The sequence below is a fragment of the Macrobrachium nipponense genome, chromosome 10 (assembly GCF_015104395.2).
Source record: "Macrobrachium nipponense isolate FS-2020 chromosome 10, ASM1510439v2, whole genome shotgun sequence".
Taxonomy (NCBI): Eukaryota; Metazoa; Arthropoda; class Malacostraca; order Decapoda; family Palaemonidae; genus Macrobrachium; species Macrobrachium nipponense.
The window spans coordinates 103,651,181-103,678,743 of record NC_087204.1 but is presented as its reverse complement, the minus strand read 5'-3'; the positions used below and the strand labels follow the sequence as shown (position 1 = coordinate 103,678,743).

Here is a 27,563-nt window from a genome sequence, read left to right as displayed (position 1 = left end):
TCCGATATCAGGAAATCGAGCGACTTTCCATTTTAATGGCGATGGAAGTGTTCTTCTTGGGCTGACGAACCTGTCAGTCCCGCTTTCCTGTCCTCCTCCTCGTGTGCAATTAAGAGTCACCCTCGAGAGGCTATCGGGTAACAGCGAAAATCAGCGGAGCTGGAAGAGAAGGTATATAACCCCATTTTGACCAAAGAGAGTTTCATGTGATCCACTGGGCGGTCGAATACCACGCCACCTTCTTCTTTTCGTCCTTTTCGTCCTCATCTTCACTCTCCTCCTCGTCGTCCTACATGACTTTTTCGCACGGTTTTCCTCCTCCTCCTCCTCCTCCGTTCACACAGGGTTTTCCTCCTAAGATTTTTTTCCCTCCTCACCTGGGTTTTTTCGTCCTCCGCCTCCTCCTCCTCCTCCTCCGCCTACTCCTCCGCCTTTTCCTCCCCTCCTTGCTCACACGGTTTTTTCCTCCTTTCTCTCCGATCTTGAGGTCTCTCACCTGTCCTCCTTCCGCTCCGGACCTTGCCCAGACTCCCTTTATCACCCCCCCCCCCCATATCCCCTTCCCTTCCCCCTGCACCCCTAGCCCCTCTGTCTTTCCTCCTCCGTCCCTCCCCCTTCCATCTTGGGAACAAGGAAGAATATCTGCAGCATGCTTTCACTCCTAAGTCGATCCTGTCCGGAATAAACGGACAGTGGGTGGAGGGGGGTTGGGGTAGGGTTTCCTTTGTGCATATCATTGCACATTTTTCTCCTTTAGGCATTTACTCTTTTCGGTCTGTTAGCCTCTTTTGTTTCTGCTGTCTCGTTTGTCTCCTTAGGAGAAATCGTGTAACGTCCGTTGCTCTGTTCTCAGGGCAGAGGCAGACAGAGAAACAAACACACAGAATTATTGTGCTCGCTGAGAAACATTCGCAACATACAAAAGTCGCCATCTCTCGGTGGGAAGGTCCCCACTGAGTCACCTTCCTTGTTTGGTTAGACGAGCAGCGACTCAAGTAAATATACGTTGGTTTCGAAATTATTATATTGAATTTTTATTTTAAATGTATCGAGAGCATTTAAGGGAATAAATAGACATGTTTAGGTTACTGTATAGGCATTGTTGTGCGATAAAACTTCAGGCCCGTAGTGGGGTTAGTGTAGTGCCGTCAGTGCAACTCACGGGGTGCACCGTAGACATCGCTTAATGTTATTTGCAGCGTCCCTTCCTTAAGCCCCTTAGCTGCAGCCCCTTTCGTTCCTTTTACAGTACTTCCTTTCATATTCTCTATTCCAGCTTATTTTCCAGACTCTTCTAACAATAATGTTTCATGGTGCAACTGCGAGGCGTTCCTCCTGTTTTGCGCCTTTCAAACCTCTCATTCTCAATTTCCGTTCCAGTGTTGAATGACCTCATTGTAAGTCCCGGCGAAAATTGTGTATTCAATCAAACTTAGGAAGAAATCGTTCAGACATCTCTTATAATACTTTCTAAAGCGCTCCCCAAAGCACGTTTTATCTGGGTAGTCCTGCACCGGTATTAATTCCGTCAGGCGAGCTTGCACGTCCGTTTCTAGATGCGCTCGTAAACGTGAAATAATTAGGCACGGCGGGAAATACGGGTTTCCGTGCGAACACACGTCATAATCGACCTTACGTAATAGCGTGGTGTAAGCATGTCCAGCAGTTTAAAGGTCCCGAGGCGTTTTATGTAATCTCGTTTAACAAGTATGCATTAAACTTTGTTCCATTTCCCAAGAGCCCCGTAGGGAGGGTTAGTACCGTCAAGTGCACCTCATGCGGTGCACTGTAGGTATTTTACTTGGTGATCTTTGCAGCGTCCCTTCGGCACCTAGCTGCACCCCCTTTTATTCCTTTTTACTGTACCTCCGTTCGTGTTCTCTGTCTTCCTTCGTACTTTCCACCCTATTCTAACAATTGTTTCATAATGCAACTGCGAGGTTCTCCTCCTGTCACACCTTTCGAACCTTTCTTTCATTTTTCCTTTCAGCGCTGAATGACCTCATATAGGTCCCAGCGCTTAGCTTTTGGCCTAAATTATATATTCCATTCTGTTCCATTTCGCAAGAGTTCTGCTGCATGATCTGATGTCTTCGCTGTGCGCAGCAATGACAGCTGTGGAGAAGCAAATCAGCTGTTGCGTTTGGTGACATATATTTATTTAAAATAAATCTGTACAGAAAGCTTTCGGGAATCTGTTCGATTGAAAAGGGGTATCTGTTGAAAAGGGAATCCTAACAGATACGCAGAGGCTCTCTCTAGCGATTTATTTTCAAATATGCGTACCCGTAAATAACAGTGGATTCGCTTTTCCATTCCAAGACTCTTGCTACTATGTGTATCTCTTAATAACAGTTAAGTGTCAGTGCAACTGCTTTGAGGTGTTCCTCCTGTTACACCTTTCAAAAACCATATTACTCTCAATTTCCCTCTCAGCGCTGAGTGATCTCTTAGGTCCCAGCGCTTGGCCTTTGGCCTAAGTTTGTGTATTCCAGTTACAACTCTGTGTAGCAAGTAACTGAACTTTTAAAACGAGCAAATTCGTACGACGAGCAGAAAGCAGAAAAAGTTGGGAAAAAATGAGGAGTAAAAATGATTTACCGGGTATTTGATTAAGAAAGATTGCAAAGTCGGGGTAACATATGACCCAGAGCTGGAATAAAGAATATTATTATTATTATTATTATTATTTTTTTTTTTTTTTTTTTTGCTCTATCACAGTCCTCCAATTCGACTGGGTGGTATTTTATAGTGTGGGGTTCCGGGTTGCATCCTGCCTCCTTAGGAGTCCATCACTCTTACTATGTGCGCCGTTTCTAGGATCACACTCTTCTGCATGAGTCCTGGAGCTACTTCAGCCTCTAGTTTTTCCAGATTCCTTTTCAGGGATCTTGAAATCATGCCTAGTGCTCATATGATTATGGGTACAATTTCTACTGCCATATCCCATATCCTTCTTATTTCTATTTTCAGGTCTTGATACTTATCCATTTTTTCCCTCTCTTTCTCTTCTACTCTGGTGTCACATGGTATTGCGACATCAATGAATGATACTTTCTTCTTGATTTTGTCAATCAACGTTACGTCTGGTCTATTTGCACATATCACCCTATCTGTTCTGATACCATAGTTCCCGAGGATCTTTGCCTGATCGTTTTCTATCACTCTTTCAGGTTGGTGCTCGTACCACTTATTACTGCAAGGTAGTTGATGTTTCTTGCACAGGTTCCAGTGGAGGGCTTTTGCCACTGAATCATGCCTCTTTTTGTACTGGTTCTGTGCAAGTGCCGGACATTCGCTTGCTATGTGGTTTATGGTTTCATTTTTCGTATTTCACTTCCTACATATGGGAGAGATGTTATTTCCATCTATCGTTCTTTGAACATATCTGGTTCTTAGGGCCTGATCTTGTACCGCTGTTATTATTCCTTCAGTTTCCTTCTTTAGCTCTCCCCTCTGTAGCCATTGCCATGTGTCATCGCTGGCTAGTTCTTTAGTCTGTCTCATGTATTGTCCGTGCATTGGTTTGTTGTGCCAGTCCTCTGTTCTGTTTGTCATTCTCCTGTCTGTTTATTTCTGGGTCTTCGTCTACTTTTATCAGTCCTTCCCATGCACTCTTTAGCCACTCGTCTTCTTCTTCTTCTTTTTCTTCCTCTTCTTCTTCTTCTTGCTTCCTTTCTTCTTCTTGTTATTCTTCTTATTATTAATTATTATTATTATTATTATTATATTATTTGTATTATTAACAATTAAAAGCAACAGTAGTTTTACGAATATATTTTTGTACAAGGTTAAAAATATATTTTTAACACTACTGGGGCTTTTAATTGTCAATATTATAGCTTCGTTACGGAGGTTCCTTAGTTCATTATTATTATTATTATTATTATTATTATTATTATTATTATTATTATTATTATTACTACTACTACTACTACTACAAAGAAAGATGAAAACTATACCGTAGTGCAACTGCGAGGTTTTCCTTTCCTCCTGTTACACCTTCCACACCTTAACTCTCTTTCGACTTCAGCGCTGAATGGCCTCACAGTTTTCCAGCGCTTGGTCTTCGGTCTGAAATCTATACTCTGTGTTATAGCATTCAGCAGTCAATAGATTAAATCCTAAATATTATGAGTTTAGAAGGGAACGCCGAGCTGTCTACCCTAGATGATGCAACGGATATCGTACAAAGAGGTGTTTTCAATTATCAGGATTTTTATTATTGCTATTCATGTATGTATATGTATGCATTTATTCATTTATACTTGTGCGATGACAACGGTTGCATGCACCCAATGGAAGGTGAAAGGGCGAATAATAAAGACGTTTCCCTTTCACTCTTTCATCTGGTATTTCCCGTGTTATCACCAGGTATATTCCGTTGTATATATATATATATATATATATATATATATATATATATTATATATATAATACATACATATACACACACACACACACATATATATATATATATATATATATATATATATATATATATATATAATAGCTTCACCAACAAAGAACGAAAATTACCGGGGAGTGAGTTTGGCGCCTACTCTAAATCAACATGTACAAAAAGAAATCAAAAGCAAATTATACTCTGTTGACGCAAAATTCAACCACCCGCGGCACTTTTCTTCTTCTTCTTCTTCTTCTTCTTCTTTCCTTCGTGTTTGCACAGCGAGTGTCAATACGGACTCTTGGATTCTCTCGAGTGACGCTGGATCAACTTCGGAATACTCATTCTTGAGCAACTTCAAGAATTCTGGTTGTGCAATCTCCTCTTATTCAGACGTGACGGGTCGGAATTCGATTTCTGAAGGGTTATTATTATTGCTTAAACGGTTCAAGTCAGCGAGTTTATTTTTATAAGTTTTTTTTGGCTTTTTTAAAAATTTATACTTCCGTTCTTTATCTTTTTACTGTAGGTGAAATGGTTCCTTGAATACGTTCCTTCCCTAGGCCCGTCAGCTGCAACCCCCTTTCATTCAGTTTACTGCACCTCCGTTCATATTATCATACATCTTACTTTTCTCAATCCCCTTTCATAGTACAACTGCAGGATTTTCCGCTGAATGGCCTCATAGGTCCCAGCGCTTGGCAATGGGCCTAAATACTATACTATATTCCTTTGCATTTTTGCCCCAGCGTTGCTTACGACCAAAGAGAGTAGACTGTCTACCACTTACATTTTTTCTTCAATAACTCCTGTACACCTTCCATTACTGTATTAGCATCTCACTATTTAGTCTACCTGCCACCTCGGTGGCCGCGAGTTTGATTATCGGGTATTCCATTGAGGTGTGTGAGATGTGTATTTCTGGTGATAGAAGTTCACACTCGACGTGGTTCGGAAGTCACGTAAAGCCGTTGGTCCCGTTGCTGAATAACCACTGGTTCCATGCAACGTGAAAACACGATACAAACAAACGAACAAAATCCTTGCACCTTCCATTACTGTATTAACGTCTCACTTATTTTATTCTTTTCTCGAGTTGTAATTCTTGCACGCTCCTTTCCCCCCACCCCAAATTTCCTTATATATGATATATATATATATATATATATATATATATATATATATATATATATATATATATTTATACCATTTCTTTTCTTTTCATAATAACAACTGAATAACCACTGGTTCCATGCAACGTGAAAACACGATACAAACAAACGAACAAAATCCTTGCACCTTCCATTACTGTATTAACGTCTCACTTATTTTATTCCTTTCTCGAGTTTTTACTCTTGCGCCTCCTTTCCCCCCATTTCCTTATATTTATACCATTTCTTTTCATAATAACAGCTCGTGCATTTCTTCCGTCTTTCTTCTTCCGTAAAACAATAACTCGTCACTGGTTGCTGCGTGACCGTTGCGAATTCCCCGCGCATTCTATGCGCATGACTGACCACTCGTGTCCTTACGGAATGTCATCAACATTTTTGAGAGAAGGGGAAACGAAACCCGTTTTTTTTTTTAATTTCATTTTAATACATTTTTATCCATTTAGTTTATTAATTATTTTTTTCCCCTTTTTAATAATTGGAAGCTTGAATTTCAAGGTAATGGCTCCTTTTTGGGCTTGTTCTATATGAATAGGGTTAATGTTAAAAAATCCACAAAATATATTTTATTAAAAAATCCACAAAATATATTTCTTTATAAAAAAAACAAAGACTTTCAAACACCAGAACGGTGTTCCTCATCAGTGTAGACGTTAAAACGTCTTTGTTTTTTTTGTTTTTTACATAGAAATATATTTTAATATATAATTGTGGATTTCTTAACAATTTGTTCTTCACGAGACTGTGAATTTCTTAACAATAGGATTAACCTTTTGAATAATAATAATGGGTGTGGAGGGGGGAGGTTAGCTCCACCAGTACACCTCACGCGGTGCACTGTAGGCATTACTCGAGGCCCCTAGCTGCAACCCCTTTCATTCCTTTTTACTGTACCTCCGTTCATATTGTCTCCCTTCCATCTAACTTGCCTCCACCCTCTCCTAACGACTGTTTCATAGTCCTAGCGGTTGGCCTTTGGAGTTAAGTTTATATTCTATTTAAATTATTATTATTATTATTTTGTAAACACGGTTCTGTGTTATAAGAACTGGTAGACTTGTAGAGCCGCTTCAGGTATAATAATAATAATAATAATAATAATAATAAGATATGGTCCCCGTGGTCCTGTGGTTAGCAACCTCTAAAACCTCTTTACTTTCAGTTTCCATATCAACCCTGAATGACTTCATAGGTCCCAGCGCTTGACCTTTGTTCTAAATTCTCTGTATACCTCCAAATGCCTGTCCAGTGAAGACTTTCTCTGGGTGGTAAACTTCGCCCCTTTTCCTCACTAAACTTCAACAAAATGATACTACTTCTCACCAGCTCCTCTTTCCTCCCCCATTCCCGAGGGTGACGAAGCAACTCTCAAACGCTCAAGAATATTTACACTCCTGCCAGATTTATTTTAAGAATGTCTTGTTATTCTTTTATTTGCATTATTCGTTTTAACCATCCAACCCTTCTTACTTCACTTATACGAAGCAAATACTAGTTCATCTCGTGACCGGTTTTCTAATTTATTTCGTATTGAAAGTCGCATACTTATATATATATCATATACACAATATATGTTTTATATATATATATGTATAGATTCTATATATATATATAATATTATATATATATCTAATTATATAATATAATATAATACTACGTATACATAATGTATGTGGTGGGTCTAATCTATATATATATATATATAATATATATATATATAATATATATAATAATATTATCTATTATTATATATATAGAGATATATATATTATATATATATATATATATAAATATATAATATATATGTATCTAACATAATGTATGTGTATAACTATGAATTAGATATATATATATAATATCTATATATATATATACATATATATAGTATATATATATTATATATATAATATATGCTATAATAGATATGTACAGTGGTGTATATATATATATATCATTATTATATATCTAGATATACATTATATATATCTTATATATATAATTATAATATAATATATATATTATATATATATATATATATATATGTGTGTGGACTGTGTGTGTGTGTATATATGTATGTATAAAGTTCGCGTATCTAATCCCCGTTTCCTCTCGTTTCGTACCGTAATTTTCCATTTACAATTTTGTCCATCGGCATCGGTTCTCTCGCATTTTCCTTTACCAGCTGGCAGTTAGAAGTTTCATTCTAGCACTCGGATTCTCCCCCACCCCCCCCTCCCCCCCTTCCCCTACCCCCGCTCCCCTCCTCGCCTGCCCGTCCCTGCGTCATTTTTTCTCTCGTAGTCATTTTAAAATTTCGCAGTCTGATTTCAGGTTGCACCTTTTAAGAAGAGTACTGTTCCATTTGCATATTCCAGTATCTGCTTCCAGTTCATATTTATATTCGCGTTGCTGTAATATTTTAATTTCCAGTCACTTTTTTTTCCGTGTCAAACGTCACGTTTCAAATTCATTCTTTTTCAGCGTTGAATTTCGTTTAGTTGATGTTTAGTCTAAAATCTTCTTATTTCTGTTTTCAGTAGTCTTGTTTTTTTTTTTTTTTTTTTTTTTTTTTTTTTTTTCCAGTGTCTTCTTTTGTTCCTGTTAGTTTTATTTCCCTCCCCCCTATTTCTTTTTCTGTACCATTTATTTGTTTAAAGGCATCGCTGTTTTAATTCAGTTTTTATCGCCGAGGTTTCCACATTATGTTAAAAGTTTTCTTTTTCTTTTTTCAGTTGTAGGTTTTTATTTTATGTTTTCACTATCGAAAGCCCCCCGCCCCCCACCCCCCTCATCTTTTTTGCGCATTTTTTCAGTGCCATTATTTCATTGCTTTTTTTTTATATATATATCTACTCATCGGTTTTTTTTCTAGTCTTTTTTTTCTTCCTTTTCCCTCTTCATAATTTACTTCGACTTTTTTTCGTGTTCAATATAAATTTTTGTGTATATTTTTCTCCCATCGATTATAATTCCTCTCTCTCTCCTCTCCACTACCATCTTTCATCCGCTTCCCTTTAGCGTGCACTCTTTCTGAAATCCTTGGAAATAACGCGCGCGAGCGGGCGAGCGAGCTAGCGGCCCCATGACCTTTTAAGCGCACCCCCCCCTACCCCCACGCCCATACGGTCGTCTCTCCCTCACCCCCCTCCCCGCCGTCGTTCGTCGAATTTCTCTCAAAATAGGGAATACGGTTTTTGTTCAGAATCGCACAGAATATTCCTCAGTCGGTCATTAGTACTTTTGGAAACTAACGAGTCTATCAGTATTAAAAATATATATATATACTATACAACATATATATAGTTTGATAGATTTTAAAAGGAATTTTTTCTCTTTTCAGGGGAGCGGTAGTAGTGGGTGGGTGGGTGGGTAGGGGTGACATGAAGCGATGTCATTGCCTTTTGAGAAAGATATATATATATATATATATATATATATATATATATATATATATATATATATATGTATATATATATATATATATATATTATATTATTATTATTATTTTTCAAAATTGGAGCGTTTATAAACGTCAAAAGCGAAACGTGCTGTTTTCCTGAATCAAAAGGTCATTGCATGGTAGTAACAATTTTTCTTTTGCAAACACATTTTCCAGAACAAATTTACATTTCTACGTCCAGTGTCAAAGAGGTTTATTTTACTTTTATTATCATTATTATTATTTTTTCCCTTCAAAACTGAAACGTTTATAAACGTGCTGTTTTCCACTCCTTAATCAAAACCTCATTGCATGGCAGTAACGATTTTCCTTACGCAAACTAATTTTCCAGAACAATATTACATTTCTAGGCCAAACGTTTGATGTCTTCCAAAGAGACGTTTTATTGCGGCTTCCCCGCCCCACCGGCCCCCCTCAAAAAAAATAAAGAGCTTGTCTCCAAAGTAAACGAAACAAAAGCCAACGAGCTCTCTCTCAGACTCCCCAGTAGCAGAGAAACGAGTATATCGACCTTTCGAACATGTAAGCCCTAATTTTCTTTGTAAAAACAAAATACACGTATTTTCCCCAAAGCACCAATTGATTGATTCTCAAATTGAAAGTCATTTCTACTGAATCGAATTCTATTCACCCAAGGAAAGCATGACCTTTCTTTCACCATCAAGGTTATTCGCTTTCTAATCAAGAAATTAATTGTTTCCAAAGTAACCTGTTCTGTGAGCAAGAGCCCGTGCCAGCACATTGGTAGCTTATTTTAGAACGAGAATAACATAGTTCCCAGCAGTGTTCACACCCTGCGTTTCCGTAGGGGGTTACTGCTATCAGTGCACGTCACGCGGTGCACTGTAGTCATTACTTAAGTTTTTTTCTATTTTATATAACTTGCCATTATTATTATTATCATTTTTCACTGAGTCTACTCATTATTCCTGATAATTCTTTTCTGTTTTATTTAAATTCTTCTTATTATCATTGATATTATTATTATTATTATGTAACTCAACTTCTTTTTTTTTTCTTCTTCTTCTTCTTCTTCTTCTTCTTCTTCTTATTATTATTATTATTATTATTATTATTATTATTATTATGTAACTCGACAGGCGCCAATTTCTGTCACAGGTGCGGTAGATTTATTTTAATATACTCTGCTGGAAATGACAGGAGGCCTCCCAGCTGTGAAAAAGCAAATTACGCGTGTTTTGTCTTTGGCAGTAAAACAAGTGTTTTTCATGGTATCCCCTATTCACACACCCCTGCTCTCCTCCACCCTTCCCCCTCCTCCTCCTCCCCCTCCCCCTTTTTTTTCAGCTGTGATTAACAAAGCGCCGGTATATATTGCTGTGACGACAGCGGAGCAAATTACGAACATGATTTTAACTGGGGAATTGTACTGAATGACTTTGAAATAGTTTTTTTATTTTTTATTTTTATCTTTTATTTTCACGTTCTTTCTTCTTTTTAATTATGATGAGATATTTATGCATGTATAGAGAGATAGACACATTCTCTCTCTCTCTCTCTCTCTCTCTCTCTCTCTCTCTCTCTCTCTCTCTCTATATATATATATATATATATATATATATATATATATATATATAATAAGAGAGAGAGAGAGAGAGAGAGAGAGAGATGAGAGAGAGAGAGAGAGAGGGAGGGGGTGTATCTGTCTATACTTCTGTATACACACACGCACACAAATATGTATATATATATATATATATATATATATATATATATATATATATATATATATTACATATAATACATATAACGTGTGTGTGTGTGAGAGAGAGAGAGAGAGTGTGTGTGTTTGTATGTATGTGCAAGTGATTTCAAACCTCCAGTTAATTATCAATTTTTGATTCCGTCTATTTATTACAATTCCCTGGATGCATAGCGTTTCGTTCTGAAAAAATAAAATGGTTTACATAAGTTTTTCTCTGCGTGTTTGACCAAGCTTATAAAATTATGTTAAAAAGTTTTCGTTCTGTGAGACTTAAAACATCCTTTTTACCTTCCTGTAACCTTTAAACTCAGTAACCTTTAAACACTCTATTGTATTCATCTTGCAATTCTAGAGATGCATATTGCAACGAAATGGACGGGTCTAAATGTTGTTTTTTTACTCATATAATTCTCTAATTATGTCAGTCATCTCAACTTGCGATCATGTGCACGAACAGTTAATTTATACAAGCAAAAAGAGAGAAAGAAAAAAAATTCCGTGTTTTCTGTACACGGATTTAATACGTCAGCCTTGTATTCAGTTGCCTCACTTCTTGTTTTCGACCATTTTCCCGAAATATATGTTGCCAGGCGCCCACGTATAGCGGTGCCCATGATCCTATGTTGTTCTGCGAGATGAGAATTACTCCCGTAGGGAGGTAGTGCCGTCAGTGCACCTCATGCCGGGCACTGTAGGCATCACTTAAGGTTCTTTGCAACGTCCCTTCCTTAGGCTCCTATCTGCAACCCTTTTCATTCATTTTACTGTACCTCCGTTCATATTCTCTTCCATCTTTCTTTCCTCAACCCTCTCCCAGCAATTGATTCATGGTGCAACTGCGAGATTTTCCTCCTGTTACACCTTTCAAACGTTTTTACTGTCAGTTTCCGTCTCAACGCTGAATGACCATAATTATCATAGGTGCCAGCGCTTGGCGTTTGGCCTGAATTCTATATTCTTTTGTATTCTGTGAGAATTATTTGTAATTAACTGTCGACAGCTTTTAAAACGTGTTGATTTGAATTGAAGGTAATTTGCGTTTGAATGACAATGATAACGAATTACAGAGTAAACATGACTGCTAATACGAATAAAAACGTAACCTAATACATGATTGCATAATAATTCGGTCGAATTAGTGAATAAACATATGAATACGACTTCTCTTAATGAGCACAGTACCTAGCAACAAGGTGAATAAATGAAATGAAAGAATCCTAACACTATGTAGAATACGGTCATAAATACAGCAACATCTCAGGTTAAAGGACCTATATTTATCGGACGTGTACTCATCAGCTACCATATTTTGATTGTTTCTTCCTATGCCAACGCGTTGGATGTGATGAACTTGTTAATTTAAGTCATGAATTGGTTAAGTTTAGAGTACAGGTCTTATGCCCCTGTTTTGGATGTGGTGAATATGATACTTTATCTCGTAAATTGATCAGGTTTAGAGTACGGGTTGATTTAAGTCAGTAAGTGTGTGGTACTGTTGTTAAATATGAATATGAAGAAGATATTTAGGTGCAGGCTATAGTATAGGTAGGGTCTTTGGTGCTATATGTACTGTATTTGCCAAAAAAATTAGCACTTGGGGACGTTAGGTAAACAAATAATGCCGTATACAGTATTCCTGATACAAAGGGCCGCTGTCATCTCTCATTTCAGACGTCAACAAAGTTTAGGAATCATCTTGAACAATACGTAATGATCGACATTATGTGAGATACAATAGAGAGAGAGAGAGAGCTGTTGCGTCTCGGTTGTCAAGATTAAAGCAGAGGTCATCTCGGGGTATTTGAAAGGTAAAGGGTCAAGGTATGAGTGCTCTCTCTCTCTCTCTCTCTCTCTCTCTGCTTTTAAATGGTTTGTAATTTCTGGTATATGTATTAAAATGATGCTTTTGTTCTTTCATGTCACCATTTTGTATTATTATTTCCATTTTTGTATGATTTATGTATTATCTACTGTATTATTATCCATGTTATGATTTTGTATATATATGGGTATATATATATATATCTATGTTATATATATTTAAATATATACATATGATCTTCTTTTAACCCCCGAAATAAGCGAGGAAAGAAGCCTAGCAGTGCAAAATCTTTCGCGGCTTATTCCGCCTTTCCAAACAGCTGGAGGAGGAGGAGGAGTTGAATAAACGACGTGGGATCTCGCGCTACGGTGCCTCTTCTTCTTTTTCTTCTTCTTCTTCTTCTTCTTCTTCCTCTTCCTCTTCTTCTTCTTCTTCTTCTTCTTCTTCTTCTTCTTCTTCTTCTTCTTCGATAAAAAGTTAAAAGTGATTAGTAAGAAAGTTTGCGTGAGTATATATATGTATACATATATATTTTATATATATATATATAGATATATATATATATATTTTTTTATTTTTTATAAGAAAAGAAAAATTTTTTTTTAGAGAGAGAGAGAGAGAGAGAGAGAGAGAGAGAGAGAGAGAGGGGTCAACTTTGACGGTCAACATAATAAACATAATAATATGAAATAATTAATATATTCATAAAATTTGTTATTGCCCTGGCCAATATATATATATATATATATATATATATATATATATATATATATATATATATATATATATTATATAGTATACTGAATAACTTGATCACGAAAGAAAATATAAAACGTGATGCTATGTATAATTAAATTTTTTAAAGGTTTTTCCTTCTTCTTCTTCTGCTTCTTCTTCTTCTTTTCTTCTTTTCTTTTCTTCTTCTTCTTCTTCTTCTTCGATAAAAAGTTAAAAGTGATTAGTAAGAAAGTTTGCGTGGGAGTATGATATATGTATAAATACCATATCTAATATTATAATTAATACTATATATATTATATCTATATATATCGTACTCTATATATATTATATATAATATATATATGATAATAGAGAGAGAGAGAGATGTGAGAGAGATGAGAGAGAGAAGGAGAGAGGGAGAAGCGAGATGAGAGTAGGGTCAACTTTGACGGTCCAACATAATAAAACCTAAGATAATAATGAATTAACTAACTATAATTCATAAAATTTGTTGGGATTGCCCGCTGGCCAATGTATGATATATATACTGATAAATATTATATATAGTTATTTATTATTAGTTTATATATTTGTTTTTAAATTTGTAATTTTTTTAATTAATAAAATAAAGTTAAATATTAGTATAGCTGAATAACTTGTGATCACGAAGTATATAAAACGTGATGCTATGTATAAATAAAGGTTTTTGCTACGAAGGAAAAAATGAAGAAGCGAGATAGCTTTTTAATTTTTTCCTTCGTGGCAAAAAACTTTATATATATATATATATATATATATATATATATATATATATATATATATATATATATATCGGCCAGGACAAGCTAGTGGAAATTTTATTATGGTTATAATTATTATTATTATTATTATTATTATTATTATTATTATTATTATTATTATTATTATTATTATCAAAGCTGGAACTTAGAAGAATCCAAGCTTAGAAAGCAGCCCAGTAACATAAATAAAAAAAAAAACACGAGAGATGAGATTTAACCCTAAAAAAGAAATAATTTCGCGACACCATTTATAGAACAGATCTCGCAAGCATTTCTTCCGCTTGAAATCCTTCCGCGTGACTGTGAACGCAGCCAAGCAAGCAAGCTACAGGCGACCGGGGAGGGAACGCACGAGAGAAATAATTTGAGAGAAGATATGCACGAGGAAATGGATGAATGTCCGATTCTGGCGGGAAGAGGGAGATTTGGATTAGAGGTTTATGTTATGGTGTTATTAAGTTATATTTGCATGGGTCGTGATTTTTGGCTTTACTGTCGTTTTGTTTTGTAGGTGGGTTAGTGTGTATGTAATAATAGATTACGTGTATATATATCATAAAAATGTATATATATATATATATATGGTATATTATCTATTATATATATATATATAATAGATAAATAAATAGATAGACAGATTCATATATAGAGTATATGTGTGTATAGGTATTATGTATAGATATATATATATATATATATATATATTATATATATAAATGTTTATATATATATATATATATATATATATATATATATATATATATATATAGTATATGTATGTATATAGATTGTGCGTGCGTGTATTCATCACATCAGCCCAACGCGCAAAAAAGCACATAAAGCATTTGGGAAAGCATCGCTTCAGCATCCTCATTGTTGCTTTAACAAGATGGAGACATGCAATCATGTGCTCGGTCGGCCATCCAGAGAGCCCCCCGTCATTAAACCCACGCTCGCTTGCTTGCGCGCGTGAATGTGTTTACAAAAAGCGCGCGCCAACAACAACAAAATAATCTTCGATTCAGTGGGTTGTTAGTGCCGTCAGGGCACCTCATGCGGCGCACTGTAGGCATTACTTAAAAGTTCTTTGCCGCCTTCTTTCCCTAAGCCCCTAGCTGCAACCACCTTGCATTCCTTTTACTGTACCTCCATTTATATTCTCTCTCTTGCATCTTACTTTTGATTCATAGAGAGAGGGGGAGAGTTGGAGGTTGATTCCAGACGTGTATGTGTGTATATATACATATATATGCGTTCGTTCGTGTGTGTATGCGTAAATGGTCTGTAATAAGTTCATTACAACTTGCAGTACCGACATTGTGTAAAAAACTTAAATAAAAGTATCTTTCCAGAAAAGAAAAAAAATAGTAATATCTTCGATGTGTGTACGTGTGTGTAAATATGTGTAAATGTGTGTATGATCTGTATCAAGTTCATTGGAACTTGCAGTGCCGATAATGTGTGAAAATCATTAAATAAAAGTATCTTTAAAAAGAAAGTAATATCTTCGACTATTCCCGTATCGCTGTAGAGATATAAGTCGCATATGAGTTCTTTCTGTATGTCCATGGGACGGTCATCTTTAGGGGGGGAAGTCTGCGTCGATAATATCTCCTTCCTGAATTTTTTATTCATGATGTATGCTAAGGAAACTGATTAGTTCCCCGCAACAGTGCTTCGAGAATACGCTTTTTAAAATGTATTTTTTTTTTATTTATTTTTTTAATATATATATATTTTTTTTAATAGGCACTGTTTTAATGGAGTGTAGTAGGTAGTTATATATTTATTCCACTTATTCTTCGTTAGATTAGGATATTTGTCGAGGTACTACATAAATCTCTTGAGGTTTGTCATACCTTCCGTCCGTCGCCTTTTTAGGAAGTTTCAAGTTCCCCATGGGACGAGCGGGGTAGCTTATACTCGCCTATCAATCTGGTAGCCCGAGTTCGCTTCCCGCTGCTGCGAGTGAGGAGGACCCAGAGGAATTTATTTCTGGCGATTAGAAATTCATTCCTTGATATAATGCGGTTCGGATCCCACACTAAGCTGTAGGTTCCGCTAGTCATCGAGCTGCATCATGTCCTTTCATACCTCTTACTAGGCCTCTGTTCCTATCCTCTTCCTTCCGTGTTACTTTCCTCAGTCCTTTCTCAGCCTCTCCTGAGTGACGTCAATATATACGTCCCAGCGCTTGACCCCTGGTCCGAATCTCATATTCCAAGTCCAATTCCAGTTGCGAATCTGTACGAGTTGTTATTTTTTAAAATTTTCTCCGTCCGAAATCCTAACGACCTTTTCTAGGCCAGGCCCGAATAACAGCAGAAAAGAAAGAAGGATTCGATGGATTTCGTTTTTTTGAGTGAAGGATGGGGCCGTAAGACTGATATCAAGATAAACAGTACTTGGTAGTAAGTTGATTAATTAAAAGAAACAAAACACTCCCAGTGCCATAAACTTCACTTGGCAGAATATGAAACTGGCAGGCTGATACAGATCAAAAGCTGACCCTTATTAACCCAGTCAGAGCCCTCGTGGCGACCTCTGAACACGCACCAACCGACCGTCGCTCAAGAAATGAAAAATGAGACGCTATTGAAGGCAAAAGTAAAAGTTGATCAAAAGTCTATCCGTTAGCACTGTATATGAGTGACATTTGTCACCATTAAAGTGATTATATCTTAGGTAGCATTTTTTTTTTATTCAGAAACGAAATTCACAGAAGGTCTGATTCTCATAGACACTGGGATCTAAGGCACCAAGGAGCTTCATTAAAACCGCTTTGCCTTTGGTCTTGAGTTGATGTCAGAGAGAGAGAGAGGTCGTTCAGTCTGCAATGGCCTCGGATATCTTGGGATGCTCTTGTCGTTTATTCAATCATTCTTGGGCGCTTATAAGGTTTTGTTTACAATTCTCAGCAGATTGTCCTGAGGCGATGATGTGGTGCAGCTGGTATCATTATCGTCTTCCCATTTCTCATGGTAATTAAAATCATTAGACAGTATAAATAAAAGTAATTATTAAGTTCTCGGTGTGATGTTTGTGGTATTTGTGTTCGAGAGACAGAGACAGAGGGAGAGGGAGAATTTGAAATCTATAAAATAACTATTTTCATAGAGAGAGAGAAAGAGAGAATTTGAAAGCTGTATGAAATAAAGAGAGAGAGAGAGAGATAGGATTTGAAAGCTGTATGAAATAACTTATTTTCATAGAGAGAGACAGAATTTGAAAGCTGTATAAGATGAGTAATTTTCATAGATAGTGAGAGAATTTGAAAGCTGTATAAAATAAGTAATTTTCATAGGAAAAACAGACAAACAGACAGATAGAGAGAGAGAGAGAGAGAGCACGTAGCTCTCGCAGGGAAAGTTTTCATTTACATGGAGTTACAGGTTTGACTACAAGTCAAACCACGCCATTTTATTTTTTTTATTTTTCACTTTTCTACTTCTTCTTTTGCCATTATTATTATTATTATTATTATTGAGCTCTGGTCGCACCTGTGACAGACGGAGGGAATACGAGACGCCTTTGAATCATTTCGTGTCGAACTGGTTTTGGAGGACATATGAAAGCTGTCGACGCGAGAAATTTATTGGTCTCGAAGGAAACTTTTTTTTGTTTTTTTTCGTTTTTGTTTTGTGTTTTGTTTAGAATACACTTTATCGTTGCTTGGCTTTTCGTCCACCTGTGGTGATTTATTTATTGTACAGAATGGTTTTTATTTATATATAATATATTTACTTATATAAAGAATCTATTGATCCCTTTTTACGGGGCACATTAGTAACTGCAATGACCACTTTTCGGATAGGCTTGTCACTACAGGCCCCAAGATTCAGACGAACTAAATGGATAAATTCTGACGTCCGTAGTGGGATTCGAACCTCAGTGGCATGATGGGTATGTCCCTGCCTGCCACCTCGCTGGCCGCGAGTTCGATTCTCGGGCATTCCACTGAGGGGTTAGAGAAGTGTATTTCTGGTGATAGAAGTTCGCTCTCGACGTGGTTCGGAAGTCACGTAAAGCCGTTGGTCCTGTTGCTGAATAACCACTGGTTCCATGCAACTTAAAAACACCATACAAACAAGAACCTGAATATATATATATGTATGTATGTAGTAGTATATATATATATATATATATATAAATATATATATAATATATATATATATATAGATATATATATATATATATATATTATATCTATATATATATATTATATATATATATAATTCGTGGTGTAATAGGTCGCGTCCTCACCTACCAAATATACGGTCTCGTGTCTAACTCGAGGTTGAGGCGGTAAGGATTAGCAAACTATCCGAAACCATCAATGCCTCTGGTGGACTCAGTTCCTGTCATGAAAGGCAACAGGTTAGCAACCCTATTCCAAAAGAGGACTTTCTAATATATGCGACGAAACCTCTGTCAAAGAAATAACACAATACGTTCAGCGTGACTCTGAGAAAACGCCAAGTGTTTTCGGGAGGGATTATGTATTGCGTCATCGTCTTTCGCCCTCATGACAGCAGCGGATTACAAAGGTAAGAAGTTCCGAGTCTGTCTGAAGGGCGGGTCTCTCTCTCTCTCTCTCTCTCTCTCTCTCTCAATTGAGGTCGACAGGATGGGTAACATCATTCCTAACATGATTTGAGCGTGAATGAAATGTTGGGCCATCTATTTCCTATTTCTTCGTCAGTGAGTGATTACAAGACTCAGGTCATTCTGTTTGGTTTACTAATGTATTTGCTCACGAAAAAATACCTTTTTTTCTAGTTTTTTTTTTTTTTTAAATTAAGTTCAAAAGCAAGAGCGGGAGCACCAGTGTGATATATCTGAACTAATGACTATATTTTGTTTATTTACACATTTTAATCTTAAGTATAAAAGTCTGGAATCCGAAGGTTTTTATTGATATATATATATATATATATATATATATATATATATATATATATATATATATTATAGGTAAACCATTTGTGTTAATGTGTATCTATGGGGTTTACAACAATCAAATACATACGTATTTAAGTTTTTATTTCTTCAAAATGTGTACAAACTGACACGTCTGTAAATGAAAATAACGTGACATCTGCCACACGTTTTATTTTTTTTTATTATTTTGAAATATATGCGCGTTCAAGTATGCATGACTTAAGGTTCTTTGCAGCACCCATTCTTTAGGCTCCTAGCTGCAACCCCTTTCATTCCTTTTACTGTACCCCCGTTCGTATTCTCTCCCATCTGACTTTCCTCAAACCTCTCCTGACAACTTCATTCATATTGCAGCTGTGAGGTTCTCCTCCCGTTACACCTGCCAAACCTTTCTTCTGTCAATATCCATATAGGTTCCAGCGCTTGCTTGGCCTCTGGCCTAAATTCTATATCCCATTCTAGTCAAATGTTTGAGGTAACTCATGGATTATGACCCTAGTCACGTTGCATTGTAAGGCCTAGTCACTGATATCTGTCAAATCCCGCTGCCGAATCGTCCATTCGGAACGAGAGACATTTCGGGGCCGGAAGGATTCAGAAGGAAAAATTCGAGGCAAAATTAGGACTCTCATTAGTCGGCCGTTCGTGTTATCTTTTCTGATGATTGATGCAAACACGACGGCTTCGGGAGTTCGGTCGTGTAAATTCCAGGGGGGGTTATCGTATTCGACTGCTGGTGTGAGCGTCGAGTATTTGTGAGCGTTCGTGAACATGTGTATGTATATCTGTATATAAGCTACATGCCCTTTAATATCCAATTCGCTCTACCTCGGAATTAGTATATTTTCATGTATGTAAGGGGAATTTTTTTCCACTTGATAAAAAGAAAAAACGTCACTGAAGTCCTCCTGGTTTCTCCTCTGTGCGCTGGTCCGAATCCACGAGAGGACGAAATGATCATCAGGTAAATAAATTCTCCCTCGGTTAACGTATATGCAAATGTATTAAATCCTAGGTGGAGGGAATTGGATATCAAAGGACATTTGTAGCTTGATGCATGCATATGAATCACGGTGATGTGATGAAAATACATATATATATGTATATGTGTTTATATAATATATATATATGCGTCAGTAAATTTACTAAACACCTGTCAAATATATTCGTGCTTCGACCTGAGAAAGTATATTCGTAAAGAAAATCATGTATCCATGTCCACTTAATATTTTTTTCTCCCCGTTGTTCAGCATGTTTTACCCGAATCAGCCAAACCGGATCTTTAGGAGGATATGATAATTCCTCGAGAGAGAGAGAATTCATGTAGAAACAAGACATAAAAAAGGCCAATCGCTAGTGAATGGAGTGTAAGTTTAGAAAAGATTTTTTAAGAGAGAGAGAGAGAGAGAGAGAGAGAGAGAGAGAATTCATGTAGAAACAAGACTTGAAAAAAGGCTAATCGCTGAAAATTTTTTTTAAGAACACCTCTCATTTTCCGTATTTGAAGAATCGCCGGTATCATGAATTTCCAGTTTTCGTTTCAACACATGATGGGACTCTCCCGGTAGAGGAGGTTGCTTCATGTCAGATGAACAAGTAGTAGATTTCAAAATCACCACCTAGTGCATATCTATCAGATAGGAAAAATATAAACGGTACGAAAGAAATAAGATTAGGCTTGGCTGCAGATCGGCAGTGCAAATGATAAGTGCTTAAGTCAGGTCTTCGGAGAGTGTATATACAGTCCTGTTTCGGATTTCGAGGCTTTCACCCGAAAAAAAAAAACGTGTCCAGAACGAAATGACGTAACGAGAGGTTTGTTTCTGGTTCGGTCCTGCCCGATGGATCAACTTAGTAACTTCGTTTTCTGAAAAATTCGTCGTAGCCGTTGATCTATGCAATATATATTATGTTCCTGGTGATTAGTCGACTTCGATGGGTCGCTGTCAGGGTGGAGAAGAGTCTAGTGATCACAGCCGCTTCTAAAATCCTTCCTAGAAATGGTTTGTTTTGATGGCATACATTCCGAAAGAGCTGTGAGCACTCGCTAGTATAATTTTCTTTATTTCTGCACCCCTTGATGCGACCTACACCAGCCATCTATCACCTAGGTGGCTAACACCTAACTCCCTGTTTAGGCCAGCGGAGGGCCACTGGATTTTTGTACACCGGCAATCCACCCGTCTTTGAGTTTCGAAGTCGAACAGGGGTCGTCCAGTTGTGAGCTAGACATGTTACCAGCAGGAGGGAGAGAGAGAGAGAGTGATTTTTACTAATTTCTGTTTTGTGCAGGATTTCTCCCATTCCCTGTTTCGTACATCGGATTACTCTCAAGGATTCCCCCTTTTCCCTGTTTTGTACATAGGGTTAATCTCAAGGATTTCTCCCATTCCCTGTTTCGTCTCACCTTCGTAGTTATCCACAGCCCTTTTCACTTTCCGTGATAATCGAAAGAGTTACAGTTATCCATAGCCCATTTCACTTTCTTTTTGAAATTATTTAAAGAAAGTTACAATTATACAGGGGCCTTTTTAATTTCTTTCTGTAACAATTGAAAGAAAGTTACAATTATACAGAGCCCTTTTTACTTTCTTTCCGAAGTGATCGAAAGAAAGGTACAATTATACAGAGCCCTTTTTACTTTCTGAAATGATTAAAAGAAAGTTGTACAATTATACAGAGCCCATTTCACTTTCTTTCCGAAATGATTGAAAGAAAGTTACAATTATACAGAGCCTTTTTCACTTTCTTTCCGAAATGATTGAAAGAAAGTTACAATTATACAGAGCCCTTTATTAATTTCTTTCCAAAATGATTGAAAGAAAGTTGCAATTATCCCTAGCCCATTTCACTTTTTTTTTTGAAATGATTGAAAGAAAGTTGCAATTATCCCTAGCCCATTTCACTTTCTTTTTTAAATGATTGAAAGAAAGTTACAGTTATACAGAGCCTTTTTACTGTCTCCGAAATGATTGAAAGAAAGTTACAGTTATCCCTAGCCCATTTCACTTTCTTTTTGAAATGATTGAAACAAAGTTACAGTTATCCAAAGCCAATTTCACTTTCTTTTTGAAATGATTGAAAGAAAGTTACAGTTATACGGAGCCCTTTTTTACTTTCTTTCTGAAATGATTGAAAGTTACAATTATATAGAGCCCTTTTTACTTCCTGAAATGATTGAAAGAAAGTTACAGTTATCCATAGCCCATTTCACTTTCTTTTTGAAATGATTGAAAGAAAGTTACGCATCCTCGCCTTCTTCGCTCGAGATGAAAGGCACTCCGCGGGAATGTTGATCAAAGTTTGAACTCCTTCAAATAATTAGAATGCCCCGCGAGTAGCGATCCAGACCATTTTTTTTCCCCCTTCTACCAGTCTTAACATCCGAGTTCCTCCATTCTCACCCCCCTCACCCTACCCAAACCCCGCAACACCCAACCGCCCATCTCCCTATTCCAACCTCCCTAACTCCCCCGTCCCCTCCACGGACGGCATTCTTGATAGTCAACCTGCCAAACTTGCACTTTCTCCTCCCGTGGACTCGTTTCCTTCATTCGATAGCCTCTCTCTCTCTCTCTCTCTCTCTCTCTCTCTCTCTCTCTCTCTCTCTCTGCCTCGTCTCTCTCTCTCATTGGGCCTTTCCTTCGTTTTGTTACTTGCTATCAAATTGTTTAGAACATCAAAAAATCTCTCTCCTCTCTCTCTCTCTCTCTCTCTCTCTCTCTCTCTCTCATTGGACCTTTCCCTGGTTCTGATATTAGATACCAGATTGTTTAGAACAATAATAATCTGTGTTTTCCAAGTTTTTCTGTTCTTGCTGATTCTCTTGAAGTCTTAGAGAAATTTCTCTGAAGCATAAACTCTCTCTCTCTCTCTCTCTCTCTCTCTCTCTCTCTCTCTCTCTCTCTCGTACAAGATGACCTCGAGAAAGCGATCGGGCATTCCGGAGAGATGAAATTATCCCACAGGCTCACTTTGGGTATTTCCTCTGTTGAAGCATAGTCACCTCTAAGCCAATATCACTGACAATAAAGAATGTTCAAATACTTTGGAATTCTCCCGCTTAGCTACTGTGTTTCCATATCCTTATAAGCTCCCCTTTGCACTCTTGAGAGGACTCTTATCACTCATGTGCTTTGTCACTTATGTTATACCTCTACTTTTGTTTTAGTTTCGCAAGTATTATTATATTTTAATTTTTAACAATTCTTCTTAACCAGCCCGAGAAGAGCCGTTGTTAGGTTCAGAGAGTCTGGAGAAACTAATCCTTTATAATAATAATAATAACAATTCTTTTTAATGAAGGCACTACATTTCGACCGCGTAAGAATGTGCATCTTGTGTGGGAAGTCGGTTGAAAAATTTTAATTAGCGAATTGTGTTTGTGGCTTCTTACTCTAAAAAGGCTCCGTTATTTTATTTATTTATTTATTATTATTATTTTTTTTCACCTTTGACGGAGATGATGATGATAATAATCATAATTTAAAAAATAATGATAATAAGGATTTTAGTTATAACAGCAACTTTGATAACAATAGTAATCTTAGGGGTTTTTTTTAGCGCGCGCGCGCACGCATACACGCGCTACACACATACATATATTTATATATATGTGTGTGTGGGAGACGCCTGTGCTCCCGCTTTTTACAGTTGAAATTTCATTGAAGGAAGGCCCATGGAAGAACATGACAGATCAGAAGCATTTATGTCAAATTAATTGATAAAACTCTCTCTCTCTGTCTTCGATTTAACGCTGACTCTTTCTCCCGTCTCGCTAATGATGTGTGTTATTAATTATCAATTGACCTACTGAGTCTCCGCTACAATAGGAACTGTTAATTGAATCAGACATTGACCTTGAGACTGTATATAGATTGTTTACCTTACACAAATAGCTCATTGTCTCCCTTCCTCCTGAATGTCAGGAACTTTACCATATACCTAAAAGTAAACATGCTCTCTCTCTCTCTCTCTCTCTCTCTCTCTCTCTCTCTCTCTCTCTCTCTCTCTCTCTCTCTCCAGGCCAGAGTTAATAGGTTTCACTTGGCTGGAACTTTGGAATCGATCGTCATGGAACCTTTATCCTGTCTGGAATTTTGTTTTCCATTCTCCTACTGGAACACTGCAGGCATTCCTTAAGGTCCTTCGCGGCGTCCCTCAGGTTCTTAGCTGCGACCCCTTCCGTTCCTTGTACTGTAACCCCACCATTCATTCTCTCTCTCTCTCTCTCTCTCCAATCTTACTTTCCACAATTGCTTTGAGGTTTTCCCTCCTGTTACACATTTCAAACCTTCTTTACTCTCGATTTGCCTTTGGCCTAAATACTTAGTTCAATTCCATTCTATAGACATTTCTCGTATTTTTTTTTTTTACGTTCCGCTACGTGTGACGGCGTTTACCGATGGCATTCAACGTTACCCTGTGATCTATATATTCCTTTCTTCCTTCTGGAGTCTATATAATACCCTTCTTCCTTCTAGAGACTATATATTCCTCTTCTTCCTTCTAGAGACTATCTTTCTTCCTTCTAGAGACTATCTTTCTTCCTTTTAGAACCTCTATATAATCCCCTTCTTCCGTCTAGAGCCTCTATATATTTCATTTCTTCTTTCTAGTGTCCCTTGTAGACACCCCAAACCGCTCTATATTTCGTAAGGTTAGACAGCTGCCTTAGACTTCGTAAGGTTAGACAGCTGCCTTAGACTTCGTAAGGTTAGACAGCTGCCTTAGACTTCGTAAGGTTAGACAGCTGCCTTAGACTTCGTAAGGTTAGACAGCTGCCTTATACGTCGTAAGGTTAGACAGCTGCCTTATACTTCGTAAGGTTAGACAGCTGCCTTAGACTTCGTAAGGTTAGACAGCTGCCTTATACTTCGTAAGGTTAGACAGCTGCCTTGCACTTCGTAAGGTTAGACAGCTGCCTTATATTTCGTAAGGTTAGACAGCTGCCTTATACTTCTTAAGGTTAGACAGCTGCCTTATATTTCGTAAGGTTAGACAAGTGGACTTCCGTCAAAGGATTCGGGTATATATGGGGCAGCCGCCGGCGTTACCGTTCGAGAAAGTGAAAGAGGGAATTGTGCGGTTTTAAGGAGGAAAAAAAAAAAAAAACCGCAATGGAAGGATTCGGTTATATACATTTATTTCTTTCTTTTATTTTATTGGTTATTGTACTGGGACTAATTTTTAATCTCATGAGCTCCTGTATGGGTTACCGTACGATTTCCCGTTTGTTGAGCTCTCTCTCTCTCTCTCTCTCTCTCTCTCTCTCTCTCTTCTCTCTCTCTCTCTCTTCTAATTGCCAGGAGCTTTATCATATACCTAAAAGTACATTCTCTCTCTCTCTCTCTCTCTCTCTCTTCTCTCTCTCTCTCTCTTCTCTAATGCCAGGGGCTTTACCATATACCTAAAAGTAAAAATCTCTCTCTCTCTCTTCAAACTGGAACAAATCAAATGAAAACATCTTGAAAATAATTGAAGAAGTTCCAAATAAAATCCAAGTGGTCAAGAGACTCATAAAGAAAATATACATAAACCAACATATTCCGACAAAGAAAATGAATAAGGTGAACCTTGTGAATATCCTAATTGATGCATTAGGAAAAAGAATGCCAAAAGCATGTAAACTGTGTAAGGTGTGGTATAGCATAGTTAATCCACAAAACCTAATCAGAAAATGTGCTGCATGCAACATTCCGACCCATCCACAGTGTGCTGAGGTAATGCAAGATATGAGAAAAGACACAAGAATTTTTTGCTCAACATGTCTACCATGGATAGACAATGTTATTAAATCAAGATTGAATGTACAAATAGTTGAGGATGAAGAAGAAGAAGAAGAGGAAGAAGAAGAAGAAGAAGAAGAGGAAAACGTAAGAGAAGTAAACAAAACTGAAATGACAGAAAAAGATAAGGAAAACAAAGAACAAGATAAAAGTATGGATGCAGAGATACTCATTGATACTACATATGAGGCTATAAAGCAGCATACCTACGAAGAAATAAATTACGATATGACAACACAAAAAAAAAATGCCGAAGAGGCTCTACCCATATCTACACAATGACGGGAAAGGGAGGAGAAAAAATATACAAAAAAGACAAAGTCTGCAACCTTTTGAAAAGAGGGAATTGCAGATTTGGAGAAAAATGTTACTACAAACATCCTAAGGTATGTCACAACTATGAAATATATGGTAAATGTGCATACCTAGATGGCTATGAGGAGGATTGCAGAGATCTACATCCAAAAATATGCAAAAACCTAAAAGAAGGAAAAGGATGTAAGTTCGACAAAAAATGTGAATATATGCACCCTGTAGCCATGAAAAATAATCAAATAAATAACCAATCAAGTAATAAAATCCAAAATAAGAAAGAAACAAATAAAGAGAGGAATGAAGAATATCAGGTAAAAGAAAAAAGCAAGCCATCAACGAGATATGCAGAGGTGTCAGCAAAAAATTTCAATGCATCAGCTCCAAGATTCTACTCAAGAGATAATAACTGTTTTTATTATGCAAGAGGATATTGCAGATATGGAGAAAATTGCAGATTCAGACACAAAATGAATAATTATGATGAAGGAAGAACAAATATTATGGAAAAGTTGGATTTTTTAATGTCAGAATTTCTGGAAATGAAAAAAAGAACAGCATACCAGAACAGGAAAGAGACATGGGAAAATCCTTATTATTACCAATATTAAATGAAGGAGAAAACACGCAAACCATCATAGTGATGAATGCGCAGGGTTTAGTTACGAGTAACTCAAAAAGAAAAATAGAGTACTTAGAAGAACTAACCCAAATTGAAAAGAAAATAGATATAATGAATATAAGTGAAACTTGGTATTCCCAAGAGACTGGGAATGATGATCAAATAAAAGGGTTCCAAACTTATAGATCAGATAGAAAAATAGGAATCAAGGGGGAACCGCAATATATGGGAAAGACAAAAAACAAGGAAAAATATATGAGAAATATAGTAACTCAGAATGTGAACTAATAGCGGTAGAATTTGAATCTGAAAAATTAATGAACATAGTAATATATAGACCTCCTAATATACTAAAGAGTTTGACTTAATAATAGAAAAATTGGATGATATATGTAGAAATCACAAGGACTGGACTATTCTCCTATCTGGAGACTTCAACTTTCCTTTCGTAGACTGGAAAGAACGAATAGGAGATTGTGGATGTACTTATACATATAAAAAAGAGAGTAATAGTAGTGCAGAAGATAAGAGGCAATTCGAAAAGCTATTAGATATGCTACTAGAATACAACATTCAACAAATAAATCACCTGCCAACAAGAAAGGAAAATACTTTAGACCTAGTATTTGTGAACGAGATGAATTACGTTAAAGAAATAATAGTTTATAATGCGAGTATTTCAGACCATAATGTCATAGAATTAACAGTCCATTCCAAAGCAAGTGAAAACAGGGATAAGCAAGAAATGAAAAAGTGGGAAGGATATGGAAAATACAACTTCTACAGTAAAAATAT

General features: G+C 36.8%; 2 protein-coding genes across 2 annotated transcripts in view; one reads left to right on the top strand and one right to left on the bottom strand.

Annotated features, from left to right (window-relative positions):
• LOC135223851 (beta-1,4-glucuronyltransferase 1-like) overlaps window positions 1–27,563 on the top strand; it is a 358,962-nt gene that overhangs the window by 10,510 nt on the left and 320,889 nt on the right. The gene's annotated exons all lie outside the window — the stretch shown is intronic.
• LOC135224066 (involucrin-like) overlaps window positions 12,949–27,563 on the bottom strand; it is a 48,787-nt gene continuing 34,172 nt past the window's right edge. Inside the window, exon 3 of the mRNA XM_064262979.1 lies at window positions 12,949–13,049. Within this exon, the coding sequence (XP_064119049.1) occupies window positions 12,949–13,049 (101 nt within the window). The remainder of the gene's footprint in view (window positions 13,050–27,563) is intronic.